The 16,076-nt window shown below is 39.9% G+C and overlaps 1 protein-coding gene across 1 annotated transcript in view; it reads right to left on the reverse strand.

Moving 5' to 3' along the window:
• DSCAML1 (DS cell adhesion molecule like 1) overlaps window positions 1-16,076 on the reverse strand; it is a 1,743,400-nt gene that overhangs the window by 894,977 nt on the left and 832,347 nt on the right. The window contains exon 10 of the mRNA XM_044080956.1: window positions 13,588-13,658. Within this exon, the coding sequence (XP_043936891.1) occupies window positions 13,588-13,658 (71 nt within the window). The remainder of the gene's footprint in view (window positions 1-13,587; window positions 13,659-16,076) is intronic.

The raw sequence follows: 16,076 nt of genomic DNA on the forward strand, positions 1-16,076 counted from the left end.
AAGTTTGCGGTAATTACCACTGGCCATTTCCAAAATAATGGAGAAGCTCTGTTGCCTGGGCTAGATGGCAGTGACTACAGTGATCTATAAAGGGTCCTTCTTAATCTTCAGAATAACCATCAATATTACTGGAATGGGTGATAAAGTAAACAGGAACATTACTGTTCATGAAAAAGAAAAAGCATCTGTCTTCTAGGCCCTTTTCCATGGAATCCTGAGGCAGAACTTTGCCAACTGATTGTTGAGTTCAGAGGCAAATAGATCTAGTTGAGCTGTTCCCTACAGCTGGAGCAATTCATAGTAGACTCCCTGACTCAATTTCCATTGCTCAGCTTTTCTGCCACACAGTTTTGTTTTGACAATATATAAGATACCTGTAGAGTGAGAGTGGGCTAAAAAGCTATAGCCCAAGCTACCATGGCTAGTCTACACAGAAGGTAAGACCTGGTTCCCCTTTGCTTGGTTATGTACCACATTACTGTGGTGGTGTCTGTAAACAAAGGAGTCCCAGAGACCATAAATGGTTGAGAGAACTGACAGTCTTTATAAGAGCTAACATCTCATTTATGTTTATGTGTTTTGGTCTGCTGTTTTTATTTCAAAGACCCTATACTTTTATCCCCATAGAACTGTTCTCCAAGCAAAGTATGAGTCTTCTGTTGTGACTGACTGTACTGAAGCAAAAAGGAAGAATGGGAGACCAGGAATTTGAGAAATTTGATGTCTATACTCCAAAATCTTCCTTTCCAAAAATCTCCAAACTGGAGTTTGAAAAGTCAAGAGAATGTTGATGCTGGGACAAAAGACATTGTGGGTACAATTTAATTTTTCTCATGTGGAGATGCCATGGGACCAAGTATCCTGAGGAATTCTCTAGCTGAGATGGAAGTCTGAGAGGAAAAACTCAGAAAAATATCTAAATACAGACCTATTTTTCTCAGAAGACACCCCAGGAAAATAGTCCTGTGAGAAGGAATCAGACAAGACTTGTGTAAGTACTCTTGGAATCCTAGCCTGTGTAAGAGATCCCTTATATAACTGAGATATTTCTGACACTTTGAAAATGACTCTGCAAGGATATCTAAGTTGCCTAAATATGGAAAAAATGTGAATGTCTTGCAGTCTGCAGTAGGCTATCACAGGAGCCACATAGTATGAGAACACCCTTCCAGCAGTAGAAATAACAAATGGTAATGTACAGAACTGATAATGTGATCCAGACAAAGAAAACCTTAAGAAACAGTTATCCCATTAACCAGCCCTGGAAACTAGGGACCCATTACTCTGACTAGTCTACTATGCAAAGTCAAGGAACAAATTAGCATGGAAATGATCAACAAAGACAAAGGCAACCTTCAGTCACTGGACCCAACTTAGTTTAGCTTTGTCAAATGAAGGTCATGCCTACTAAACCTGGTGGACTTCTTTGAGAATGTAAACAAGGCAATAGATGATGGGAAATGGAGCACACTGCGTACCTGGGCCTGGCTAAGGTGTTTAATACAATACCTCTCTTGGGTATAGTTGACAAACTCAATGAACTGGGCATAAACCACTACACAACTCCTTGGATTACCAGCTGGCTCAGAGACAGGACTTAGCAACTCAGGACTGATGATACTACCTCCACTAAGAGACCAGTCACCAGCGGGGTACCTTAAGGCTCCATGCTGGGACAGCTCCTATTTGGCATCTACTTTTCTGACATAAAGGTTAATTTCAAGGGCCTTGGATGACCAAGTTTGCAGAAGACTGTAAATCTGGAGCTGTCATAGATTCCCCTCATGCCACAAACATTTGACAAGAGGGTCTAACAGAGACAAATAACTGGTAACAATGTCAAGGACAAAAACTTAATGCCAAGAAATACATTATAATGCTTTTAGGGAAAACTTCCACCCAAGCTAATAACTCCATCAATAAGACACCTCTTAGAATTGACCCAGGAGTTAGGGAACAGGGAACATGTGTAGACAGTAGTCTGGCCTTTGACCAACATGTGACCAAGATAAGAAAATCACTCCATATCACCCAACTTATAAGTAAGGGCAAGGCATCCAGGTCCAACGAAGTCATAATACCACTTTATTTGGTCCTTATCCAACCCATCATTTTGAACAATGCCCCCTTCAGCATGCACCTGACCAGACATATGCAACAGTTGGAAAATCCAAAAAGTTTCTTTACCAGGATAATCCAGGGTATAAACACATTGCCCTATATAGATTGTCTTAAAGCTCCATCTCTGTACTCTGTCTCCTACAGGTTATTGAGAAGTAATCTATGCTTGAAATAACAAGCATCCTCAAATCTGGCTCTGATGGACATTTTTCACATCTGCAAACCAAACAGCATCAGTACCACTAGAACCAAGGATTTACATTTTGCTTATGACATAAATAAGGCATGTTAGCGAGACAGATATGTGTCTCAGAGGATCCCCATCCACGTGAAGCAGAATCTCTCTCTAACTCTATTTAAATGTAACCTTGACCAATGGATAGAAAATTTGGAATTCACCCCAGGTCTGGCCCCTGTGTCTCTGATAGACGGAGGCAGACAGTACTTCCCAAACTAACATACCCACACCAGATGACCTCTAGAAACTTCCTAAGTCACATACCCCTCCCAATATATGGCCATGACACATAGGAACATAACTGAGTTGGAATGCACAGCTAGGCTTGTAAAGGTCTTGTGATCATTAGCCTAGTATATATCTATGAACTTATGAACCTTGACCAGGCCAAGGCATTCAAAATAATACCCCACTCAGGTATTGTTGACAAACTCTCATAACTAGGCATAAATCCCTTCATAACTTGCTGGAATGCTGGCTGGCTCACAGACTGCACCCAAGAAATCAGGAAGTCAGGATCAGTGAGACCACCTCCACCAGGAGACCAGTCACCTGTAGAGTAACCCAGAGCTCTGTGTTGGGCCAACTCCTGTTTGGCATTTATTCCTCTGAAGTACAAGAGGGTCTAACACAAACAAATAACTGGTGTCAAAGCCATGTATTAAAAATCAATGCAAAGAAATGTATTATAGTGTGTCGCCCGTGCACTGGCCCAGCAGTCAAGGAGCCTCAATCCTCACCCCTAACACCAGCAAGGGTCATCCATATAGAGAGAAGGATAATAAATACACACACAGTAAAGTACAATTTCTCTTAAGAGCACAAAGAGATCACAGTCAGTCTGGAGCTAGTTTCTCCCTTTCTCTCCAGGTCCCTAATAAGACTCCCCACTGGCACAGCTATAGGGTCCAGATCTCAGCCAGGTGGGCAAGCTAAAACCTCCAGCACCCTCTCTGTCCAACCAGTGCTTCGTGTCCCTACTCAAGTAGCTGACACACACACACTTTGAGATAACAGTTTATACAACCACACAGAAACTCCTGGGGAAGGTTGGGACAGATTCTCCAGCTGTGCCCCTTTTACCTAGACTATACGATAGAAATCACGGCCACCACCCAGCTGATATTTATCAGCTACTCAAAGGCCCTTATGAAGGGTGTCCAATTATTACTGTGCAATAGCATTATCCAACTGGTAAGTGCAACCAAACAGTCAAGACTTATTTAGAGTGACTTGGTACAGTATCTCTATATACATGCAATACTCTTAGAGCTTTAATTATCTCTACACAAAACAGCCACAGTGGAAAGGTTTAAAATATTTAATAATAAATAACAAAAACACAAGGCAATACTTCTTACTACACAGTGCCAGTCAAGAGTTCAGAGATCACAGAGGAATACTTAAAATAATACCGTAGAAAAGTTCTGATATCACAGAAAAACAAACTAGTCTAATCTTGCTATTTCCTAGCTATATCTAAGAGAAAACACAGTTCTAAATAACTTACATATAGAGCAAAGCAGTGCTAGTGATATTGGATGCTCTCAAGACAAAATGCTCTGAGATCACTGATTCTCTCTCCTCAAATTGATAACACAGAGCTGCTTCAAATGACACCACTCTCCACACTTCTCTGGTGTTCTCAGGCTAACAGAAACTACACCTACACTCTCCAGACCAGGTCAGAAACCAGAGCAATAAAGGACATCTACACATGCAAACTCTAGCCATCAACTCCGGTCTTAAAACAATAGGCAGGATGCCTCCCTCTAGACATATTGGCTTCGAATCTTGACATCAAAGAACTGACTTATCAGCTTTGTTACAGCAGAGTGCACTGTTGTTACATTTCTGAAGTTCAATATCCAATGCAGTCTTTTCACATTTAAGAGAACAAGCCTGTGGCTTACATTAATATTTGCAAATAACAGAATTATCTACAAAATTCTATCTGGCTAGGCTGGCAGCCTTCACCTATCTTCACATATAGTGCCATTTGTGAAATTGTCCACCCAAGCTAATTACTTCATTAATAAAACACTCCTAAGAGCTGACCCAATAGTTAGGGATATGTGAACATATATAAACAGTAATCTGGTGTTCGACCAACACATAGCCAAGACAGTAAGAAAATCATCCTATGTCACACAATATCTAAGCAAGGCAATGGCATCCAGGTCCAAAGAAGTTATAGCATCACTCTACTCAGCCCTTATCAGACCCTTCATTGAGTACAATACCCCTTTTGGCATGTACTTGCAACAGTTGGAATACCCTCAAAGGTTCCTCATCAAGAGAATCCAGTGTATGAATACCCTATCCTACACAGACACCTTAAAACTTTACATTTGTACTCAGTCTCCTACAGGTTACTGAGAGGCTATCTATGCCTAGCATATAAGTTATCCTCAAATCCAGCTGTGATGGATCTCTTGCACATCTGCAAAACAAACAGTATCAGAAACATTAGATCCAAGGGCCTGAACATTGCCTGCAGCATAAACAGAACATGCTGGGGAGACTGATATGTGTCTTAAAGGATCCCTATGCTATGGAATAAGCTCTCAATTTATGTGAAGAGTTAATTCCTGATCCTATTTAAATGAAACCTTAGTTATTGGATGGGAAATTGCAAATTCAGCCCCCGGTCTGGCTCCCATGTTTCAGAAAGATAGAGGTCAACAGTAAGTAAATGAATCCCCAACTAACAAATCCCCTCAACATAACCCTTAGCTACCTCTTTACTAACATACCCCACTATAAAGGTGTCCAATGAACTTGGAGGCAAAACTGGCTTGGGCTGCATGGATAGGCATATAAAGACCCTGGTGGTCATTAGCCTTTTATAAACCTATGATTGAGAGACAACTCATGAGGCATACAGGATTGATCTCCTTACCCAGGCTGCAATGCCATTGAGCATCTCCAGAAAATGATGTGAAGCTATCACACATTTTCAAACCCCCACTGCTTCCTGGCACAGGGGATATGACCTGGTTCCTCCTTGCTGTTGATATACCAAACCACTGTCATACTGTCTGTTTGGATTGAAATCACCCACATATGAAGGCAATCCTGAACTTACTGCAGTGCTAGGAGAAATGTCCCCACCTCTAAAATACTGATATGAAGGCTGGCCTCTTCTGGACTCCATAATCCTTGAACCATTCTCCTTTTGTAATGCACCCCCACCCCTCCCCAGGGAGGAGTCATCCAAGGTAACCACTGCTGCTGATGGCTGAAGACCAAACTGTCTGGAGGAATGAACTTAAGGGGAATCTAGCCACCACTGTAACTGTTGTTCACAGATTAGTTATAATGATCAGAGCTGAGAGAGATTGGCAACACTAAAACCATTGAGCTTTGAGGAGTCACTGCAAAATTCTCATATTATCATGTGCAATTGTACCATTAGGACAGACAAGGCCATGATTAACACAACCATTGGAAAGCGAGAGTACAGAAGGCTTGGATGGCCAATTTTAATGTCTGAATTCTGTCTGCCAGAAGAGACACTGCTAAAGACGTCATGACCAGATAGCATCTGATAAAATTAATCATTTGAGTTGGATGAAGGAATGATATCCAGTTGTTTACTGAAATGTTCAAGGACAGACACAGATGAAGCAAACAGTCCCTAGACTTCCTCAGATACTCCATTATTAGAACAGCTAGGAGCCAGTTATCCATAGATGGAAAAAAAAACGATTCCCTGAAGGTGTAGGTGAGCCTCTATGAGTGCCAAGCATTTGGTGAACACCCCGATAGGGATTTAGAGAAAACAAAGGGCAGGGCTATGAAATGAAAGTGACTGGCTCAAGATAAATACATAGACATATTAGAGACACATTGGTTATCTTGATATGGAGGTAGGTGTCCTGAGGATCTATGGAGCACATCCAATCATTTGACCTGAGGCAAGGTAGAACTGACTGCACCATGACCATCTTGAACTGTGTCTTTCTGATGTAGTTTCTCAATTGACTGATGTCCAACACAGGCCTGAGGTGCTTTTTATTTCTTTAGAAACCAAAAGAACCTAAAATAAAATTCTGACTCTTTCTAGTCCAGTGTGTCCTTTTGGATGGCTCTTTTTTGAATCAAGGATACAATTTCCCTTTTTGCCACCTCTAACTAATGCATTTGAAATATGAGGGGGCTGGGAAAATGGTACTGAACAGCCTCTGGATATTAGCCCTCTTATCCATCTGTCCTGACTAATGGCTATCCACTCAGGAGATTAGAAGGATAAACTATCCCTAGTCAGAGTAGTAGCTCCAGAGGGGAACAGTAGTGCAGCCCTTCAAGGATAGCAAGGCTGTCATTTGGAAAAGGCCACATGATATCCCTAGCTATGCCAACCCCCTCGGCCTCTGAGACTTTGTCCACTGAAGGGGCTGCATCTACTTCAGCCAGTCCTGAAAGCATGGGTGCTACTTGTATTTTCTGAACCAGAGTGACACTGGATCCTTTTGGTACCTACTATATGATCTTTATGGTGCCTCAAATCTCACTCCTATGGCAGAAGATATTTTGCCTGCCTCTTCAAACTTCTGCCTTTTTTTTCCCTTACAGAAGAACTAAACAATGAAGATACATCAAAGCGGGCATTTGTGAAGGTTGTGACACCTGTGCACTGGTCCAGTAATCAAGGAGCCTCAATCCTCACCACTAGCACCAGTGAGGGGTGTCCACATTGGGAGGATAACAAGTACACATGCAGTAAAGTACAATTTCCCTTAAGAGCAGACATGGATCACAGTCAGTCTGGGGCTGGTTTCTCTCTTTCTGTCCAGATCCCCAATAAGACTCCCCACTGGCACAGCTACATGGTACAGATCTCATCTGAGTGGTCAAGCCAACACCTCCAGCAGCCTCTCTATCCAATCAGTGCTTCATGTCCCTGCCCAAGTAGCTGACACACACACATTTTGAGATATGAATTATATACAAACATACAGACACTCCGGGGGAAGGCAGGCACAGGTTTTCCAGCTATGCTCCCTTCTGCCCAGACTATAAGGTAGTATCGACTGCCACCAACCACCCTTATCAGCTACTATAAAGGCCCTTACCAAAGGGTGTCCAATTCTACTGTGCAATGTTATTACTATCCAATTGGTAAGTGTGACTAAGACTTGAAGGCTATTTAGGGGTGGCCTATACAGTGTCACCAAATACATGCAAGTACTCTTAAGAGCTTAAACATCTCTACACACAAACCAGCCACAGTTAAAAGGTTTAAAGTATTTAATAATAAATAACAAAAACACAAGACACTACTCGTCAATTCAAAACAGTGATAATAGAGATTTCAGAAATCACAGGAAAATACTTTAAAGCAATACTGTAGGACAGTCTGACATAAATAAAGAAAACAGCTAGACTAATTTAGCTATATTTCTATCTATCTCTAAGAGAAATCACTGTTCTAAATAAACTACTTACACAGCACAGCAAAATGCTGGTGAGCTGATGTGTTCAGGTTCAGACACAAATACAAAATGCTAAATCTTTCTTTCTGAGAAAGTCTTGAATTGATAATACACATTACTGCTGAGTCATTTCAGATTACATAATTCTTGACACTTCTACTTAAGTTTCCCAGGCTCACAGAACTTAAAATTTTAACATTTCTTTTTGTAATCTCCACCTGCCAGGAATCCAAAGCAATAAAAGATGCTTTACATATAAAACCTAGTAATTATCTCTGTCTTAGAACAATAGAAAGAATTTCCTAGACCAGACATCCTGTCTCCTAGCTTGAGATCAAACAGTCATAAAATGCTTTACTCATTAGCCTTCTTCCAACAAGGGTGCACTGTGGTTACATTTTTGAAACTCCGAACATAACACAGTTTTCTTACATTTGTTACACAAGCTGTGGATCACATTAATATTTACAATGACATAGAATTATTTATAAAATTCTATCTGGTTGGGCTGGCAGCCCCTCCGTTTTTCGCAAAGGTCATGATATAGTTGTCTGCAAAATCCCATACGCATAACCAGACCTGATGCCTCATAGCAACACCCAAGCCACTTGATCAGCCGCATTGTGCAAGAGCTGCATGAAGAGTTTGATATGTTGAACATAGTGCTCAAGGACTTTTTCAAATGCTTCTTTGAGTCTAGTGTTGGGGCCTTCTTAGAGTGGTGCAAGCTTGTTGCACTAGATCTCTCTGAAAACAGTTCATGTGAGTGGCGCAGTTCAGGGCCCTAAGTGTGAAGAGGCTTGAAGCATACCCACTTCCCTAGTCTGTTCATAGCCCTAGACTCCTTGTTAGGTAAATAGTGCCTGTATGATTGGTCAGGTCCTTATTTTCTTGCTGCTGCCACAATGACGAAACCCACAAATAAACTTTCGGCCAGTCTCACATTGGGAGTTAGTAGTGAGGATTGAAGCTCCTTAGTTACTTACCAAAGATAGTAAGGGATGTCACATAATTAATTGGTGGCATTCCGGTGGGACTTTAACTGGACATTACAAAAGGTTTAAACTCAAACTTTCTATAAGTATAATACATGATGTTATTTTTATTTATTTATTTATTTATTTCCATTTATTGACTGTGAAAGTTTGACTGGACCACATAAAAAATCAGCTGAGACCAGCAGTTAAAAGCTCCAAACAAAAATGATACAATACCATACAATAATTAAAATAAGACACATAAGATTGTTTGTTTCTTTCAGCTTTTCCCGGTTAGGGGTCGCCACAGCGGAACTCCGGTCCGCTAATGATTGGCAGTTGATTTTTACCCACCGGCTTGCCAGGCCTGACGCACAACCTTCAACGAAGGTACGCCCATTCATGCATGTCTCCATGCAGAAGACACTCTAGCTGAGAATCAAACCGGACAGCATCTTACTCTGAGGCAACAACGCTACCGCAGCACCACCACCGCGGCTAAAATAAGACACATAAGATAACAATTGCAAAACTGTCAACAAAGTACATGAATATAATTCAAATCCTCCAATATTGTTATGAGGTCTGCTGCTTTTACATTTAACATGATGGCGAAAGATGGCACTATCTCCCCTGACCCCTCTACAAAACTACTAGGTGTCATTATTGACAATAACCTAAAATTTGATTTGCATGTCAATCAATTAATGAAGAACATCAATAAAAAATAGGGTCTTTGCATAAAATAAAAGCCTTTCTAACCCCCCTGCCAGGACTGCCATAGCCCACACCCACCTCGTCTCAACACTTCTATATGCTCCCCCCCACTCTAATCTTAACAAGTCAATACTACATAAACTGTCAACCTGTTACAATCACATTGCCAGATTTGCCACAGGCCTGCCATTTAAAACACACCACTCGATTAACCTCAAACAAGTTGGGTGGCTAGAACTTCCCTGTCTAATCCAGTACAACCTCCTGATTATAGCTAATAAAATTCTCCATAACTCAGATGATTCACCATCCCTTAGGAATGTTATCACCCCCCATAACAATCAGAGACTGCTTAGATCCTCGAACAAATTGCTAATTCAGACAATCAAAATTAACAATACAGCTGGGGTAGCCCTCCTTGCAAACTCAGCATGTAGAATCTGGATTCTCCTTCCAGCTGATATTACTTTGCTCTCCAGCCTAGGCCAATTTCAAACCAAACTCAAACAACATCTGGCACTAAACTGGCTTTGCGACTGTAACAAGCCTGGAAAACCCTCATCATGAATGTAAATAGTTATTAATATATTAATTTTTCCTAATGTCAATTTTTCCCCCCTGACTTAAACCGGGGATAACTATAACTGTGAACTTGTCTGTATCATGTTTATACCATGAATCCTCTGTAAATAGCTTACCTCTAAATATGTCTTCTTTGTTTATATTTTTGAATCTGTCTATCTTGGAGCTTTTCTCCCCAGGCCTCTGCTGAAAATGGACATGAATCCAGTCGGACTATCCCGGTGAACAAATGTAAAATAAAATAAATAAATAAATAAATGAGCCTACACTGACATACACTGGATAAACATAAGTTACATTACAATAATGTTGGACATATTTGTAGCAATAAAATTGCGTACTTTGACATGATACCAATGATCAAGTTGAGGTGGAAAGACTGAAAGTGCAAAAATGGGAAAAAGGGGTTGTGGCTGGATGGAATGGATGTTTACTGAATCAATTAACTGTTAACTGCTTTGCTGCTATTGTAAGTATATGTACAGGAGATACCTTTTCATTCTCCCTTGAAGTCTAGAAACCAAGGCACCAGGTGATTTTTATGCAATAAATATGTGAAGAGAAGATTCATCTGTCTTATCTGTTTCCTTAGCTATTGCTAAGCTGATATTATATTTTGTACTCTAGTTTATGATGACTTTCCAAAAACATGCTAGTTGGTTATTCTAAACTGCACATACTTCCTGCATTTGCCCTTGCCCTTGTGACCCAGGATGTGGCTAAAACGGATCTATGATGGCCAGTTTACTTACCTTGTTAACAGACAAACATACAAGTCAACAAAAATCCATCATGCTGCCCATTACAATCCACTGGTGTTTCATATTCCAAGATGCAGAGTATACTGCTGTGAAACTTTCTTTTCTGATAAGTTAGGTAACACATTCAAAACAGATACCCACGGTGCAATGAGTAATACAACACTAATGTAAATAGTCTCAAACTAAATAAAAAAGGTAAAACCCAGTTAACAAAAGTAACTGCAGCATCAGCAACTACAAGGACATACCATTTTACTCCCCCCCCCCCGCTGTGTTTAGTGAGCATGGGAAAACTGAGAATAAAGCAAGCATAATGCAACTATGTGTGTGTTTATGTGTGTGTGTGTGTGTGTGTGTGTGTGTGTGTGTGTGTGTGTGTGTGTGTGTGTGTGTGTGTGTGTGTGTGTGTGTGTGTGTGTGTGTGTGTGTGTGTGTGTATACTTCTATACTTCTCAAATTCTTTTCTCCAGTGTACACATATCTCTCAACTTCTCTGCTCAAGAATTCTGAACAAAGACCAAACATTTTTTAATTTCACCCTAATTAACTTAAATATGTAATAGATCACAATGGTTTGCATCAACATGTAGTTTCTGAACAATACTAAACATGACGCTATAATATCTGTCTTTATTGACTGATTGTAATCCTCACCAGTTTTATCAGAAAATCAACTATTTTTTTGAGTGACAGAACAAAGATATGAGGTACAGCGGAGGGTTGTGTGTGTAGGGGGAAAGCAGCAATGTTTTACAGTATAAGTATTTTTCATTAATTTGTTCACAGTGAGACATTTGAGGTGTACACAGTCAAATACATAAAATGATGGACACATTTGTGTATATGGGTTTCTGTGTACATGTGCGGGAGTCTGGCAGTGCATGCGTGTGTGTGTGTGTGTTTGTGTGTATGTGTACAGACATTATTTAATACCTTACCCCTGACTCTTAAGTTCTGAACTCCTCCACAGCCACAGCTTGTCTCTCATGCCTATACTTTACATTGTGTCACTTTCTTTGTATTCTTTATAACACTCCATATTCTATTTATCTTTTTTCTGTATGTAACATATGCCAATATATTTTCTGTATCATCCATACTACTTTAGTCAAAACCTTCCTCACTACTTCTTTATGTATTAATAGCTAGTAACAATTGTACAAAGTCACTTACCCCTTGTCGTGTTAAATGCCCGACACTGATTACTCGTCTGTTATTGTTTTTAATGTGAATTGTTGTTTGCCTTTTCGACTTTTCCCGGTTAGGGGTCACCACAGCGGAACTCCAGTCCGCTAATGACTGGCAGTCGATTTTTATGGTGCCGAGTTGCCAGCCCCGATGCCCAACTTTCAGCGAAGGCACGCCCATTCACGCATGTTTTTTGGAGGCCACTCGACCGCGGGGAGGACATGCAGACTCCACACAGAAGGCACTCCAGCTGAGAATCGAACAGGAGAATTTCTTGCTGTGAGGCAACAACGCTACTGCTGTACCACCACGGCTTACTGTGAATAGTCTTATTTAATTGTTCATGCTTGTTATATTTACTTTTTGACTACAGAGCTTTTCTCCCCGGGCCTTCACTGGAAATGGGCTCATAACAACCCAATGGAGTATCCCGGTAAACAAATGTGAAAAATAAATACATAAATATATAAATACTTACATAACATAAATTTTGGATGTAAAATATGTCCTCTAAGGACAATTACATATCCTTCAGACACTTTGAAACATAAGGCAGAGGAATTATCGTATATCAAAAATAGAAAAATATATGCAAATACTAATAACAAAACTACATAAGCTAAAAGGCAGCCCAATTTCTAAATGCAAAAATGCCCTCCAGGGTTTTACAGGGAAATAAGAAACCCTTCAGGGAAGTGGAGCCCCTCCACCACCATTACTTCCCTGTATTACACACATGTTAAGCATTCCTGCTTGTTTAATACACAGCTCCTTTGAAAATAATGTTTATCAGGTGCTGCTATATGATAAAACAGTTGTTTAGATTCTGTACTCTAAAATGTGTGTAGAATTACATGAAATCTCAACAGGCATTACTTTACATCATTCCTTTTCTAAAAGCAGAACCCAGCTGCAATTAATGTTCACAGTGACTGCTACATGAAAAAAAATATTGCAAAATGTTTTAGGTCTGTCATACAGTCCATTGGTCTGCAGAAGTAATTCTCTTCCTTCACAATGCAATTGATTAGGCTCACCTTTCTTTCCATACACAATATATGCACAGTATGTCTGGACAAGTCTGATCAAGTGTTACAACTTATCATGCTTTAGCAAAATTATTTCTGTACTATTTTTTAATTACACTGTATGTTGCTCTGTCCAATTATGCAAGCAAAATATGTTAGAAGTGTTAATTATACTTGTAGCATGAGACATACCTACTTTTCATGTCACACTAGGGACAAAAGGTTCACTGTAATGGGACTGAGCATAAAATTCCTGTGCTGCATTCTATTTTGGGGAAATTAATTTCAATGTGGAAATGTAGGGCAGATTCATAAGGAATGACAAAACATCAGTGCATAATGAATAATTGTGTGTAGCACAGACTCCATTAAAATGTTACTCTTTTAAAGCTTTGTAAACTTTTACCTACTGCTTTCATTTCTTTACCCCAGATTTAATGCATCTCAGATATACATATTTAAACATGGATTGAAAATAATTTGCTAGTATCAACAACCACTTAAAAAACAGACTATATGTAGGAATACAACACTCACCTTCCACGTGACCCTTATGCTTTGTGATGTCATGGGCAGAAGAGTAACTTCTATGGGAGGGCCATCTGGTGCTGAAAACAAAGCACAAAGCCATAAGAGATCTGCTGACTATAATTACAAGACCCCCTACCAAACAAAGGAAAATAATTCTGTCAAAATAAAACCTACACAAAGCTGTTTGCATTGCTTCATAAACAGTGGCATCATTTTATAAATACAAGTATGTTTTCAACACAAAGTTCATCACCACGGTGATCAGAATTACAGTTATTTGTCTACTTCTTAAAATAAGAAACATTCTGCATTACCGTGACATCTGTCATGTTACATATATAATTTAGATGCCAAACAAAGGCAAGTGTGAGGGTTGGGGTCATAGTTATTCACTAACTTCATATTTCTTATCTTCTGTAAACATGGGCAGAACATTTTGTTTAATAATATACACTGTGGGTGGTACAGTAGGTAAAATATTTGTTTTGGGATAGGGTAAATCAAAAGACCCTGAATTTTCCTTTCACTCAACAACACACTGGACTGGGGCATAAAGCTAACAAACTGGGTCTATACTACTTCACTGAAACATGTTAAATTACATTGACAACAAACTGAATGTCTGTACGCCTTTTCTGAACTGCTACTTTACAAATTAAATGCCTCCAGCTAACACTTCAGTATAGAAAAGGAGTTGAGGACATTGCTGTGATGCTAACCCATGTGCTCTTGTGCTCTGTCTTTTAATGGGCAGAAGACTAACCTTTTTGGGGAGGTTCATCTGATGCCGAAAACAAAACAGCAACAATCAAAATAAACCCTCATACCTCTCAAAGACTGAGCAAAATATTACAAAAAATTAGCAAACTCTACTCAACGCACTCACTAGTTGCAGTGGCATACACCCCAACCCAGGACCTACAACAGCTACCAACCCCTACCTAAACCAGCTAAATGCCCTTTACAATAGACCTACATCATCTACTCTCTTCTTAAACATCAATGTAAGAAGCATACTCGACAAAACGCAGGATCTTCATGCTTTGCTTGCCTACATAAACCAGAAGTCACAATATTAACAGAAACATGGCTTAAACCAGAACACCAAAATGATGAAATTACTGCCCCTGGCTACATTATTATTAGAAGAGATAGACTAGGAAAAAAGGGAGGGGGTGTAGCAATCCTCTTCCAAAATCATCTCACCATAGAAAATTAGACTACAAAAATCTAGAAATCAAAGATGTAGAACTAATCCTTGGCAAATTAAAAATAAATTCCAATAAGCACATAATCATTGCAGGTGGCTATATCCCACCAGGCAATAATACAACTGTAATGGAAAACCTGTTTAACTGGATGTCAAACTCCTTTCCACACAAAACCATACTACTAGGGGACTTCAATACAGACTGGACAAATTGCTCCAGCGACAATCTCTCTGCCTTTCTAAACCTCCACAGGTTTACCCAAACCATACTCACTCCCACTAGAAGAGACAAAGCATCCAAACACCAATTAATCTTTAACTGGATCATAGTATCTGACCCCACTCAGGCTCACCTATCCAGCTGTCTCCCACACAGCCTAAGTGACCATCACCCAACTTACGTAATTAGGTACACAATCTATCAACCAACCTATCCTCAGGGAAGTTCGCAACAAAAAGAAGTTTATAGCCACTAACTTCATCCAAGAGCTAAAAAGTGTCAACTGGGCCCATAAAACAACTAGCCCTAGATGAAGCAGTTGAACATTTCAATACAACTTTCCTAAAAATCCAAAACCATCATGCACCTTCCCAAACCATTACAATAAAAACTAACTATGCCCCATGGCTCACTAATGAGACTAAAACTGAAACGAAAAAAAGGGACAATGCCTGGACACAATATCAGAAAAATAAAATCTTATGTCTCAGACAAAACTATCTAGAACTCCAAAAAAAACCCAAAAAGCAAATCAAACTAGACAAAGCCAATTACTATAAAAACATGCAAGAAAAAAATCCTCATAACCCAAAAATTCTGGGCCATACTAAATGGAATACTCCACCCAGGAAAAACCACCACTCCATCCCCAGTGCTACCTAGCAATCTTGAAGACATTCCCACACAATTCAACAAATTCTTTACCGAAACTGTGCAGACCCTAGCTAATGCCCAAAACAGTACCAGTAGTCCCACACCAACAAAGATCCCTACCCTTTTCAATACTCAACCCAGCATCCCCAAATTCAACCTCCACTCCATGTCCATCAAGGTAATTTCTAAACTCTTCAGAAAACTAAAACCAACCAGACTAGCAGCTGATAGGCTACCAGAAGACTTTCTTCAGATATCAGCTCATGCCATAGCCTACCCAGTCTCTATTCTCATAAATAGATCACTGCTAGAAATCAAAGTGCCCACCTCCTGGGAAACCTCACATATCATTCCACTACACAAAGGAGGAAACTCCTTAGAGCTGACCAGTTACTGTCCAACTGCAATCCT

This window comes from Protopterus annectens, chromosome 8.part0 (assembly GCF_019279795.1).
Source record: "Protopterus annectens isolate FY-2018-M chromosome 8.part0, PAN1.0, whole genome shotgun sequence".
Classification (NCBI taxonomy): domain Eukaryota; kingdom Metazoa; phylum Chordata; order Ceratodontiformes; family Protopteridae; genus Protopterus; species Protopterus annectens.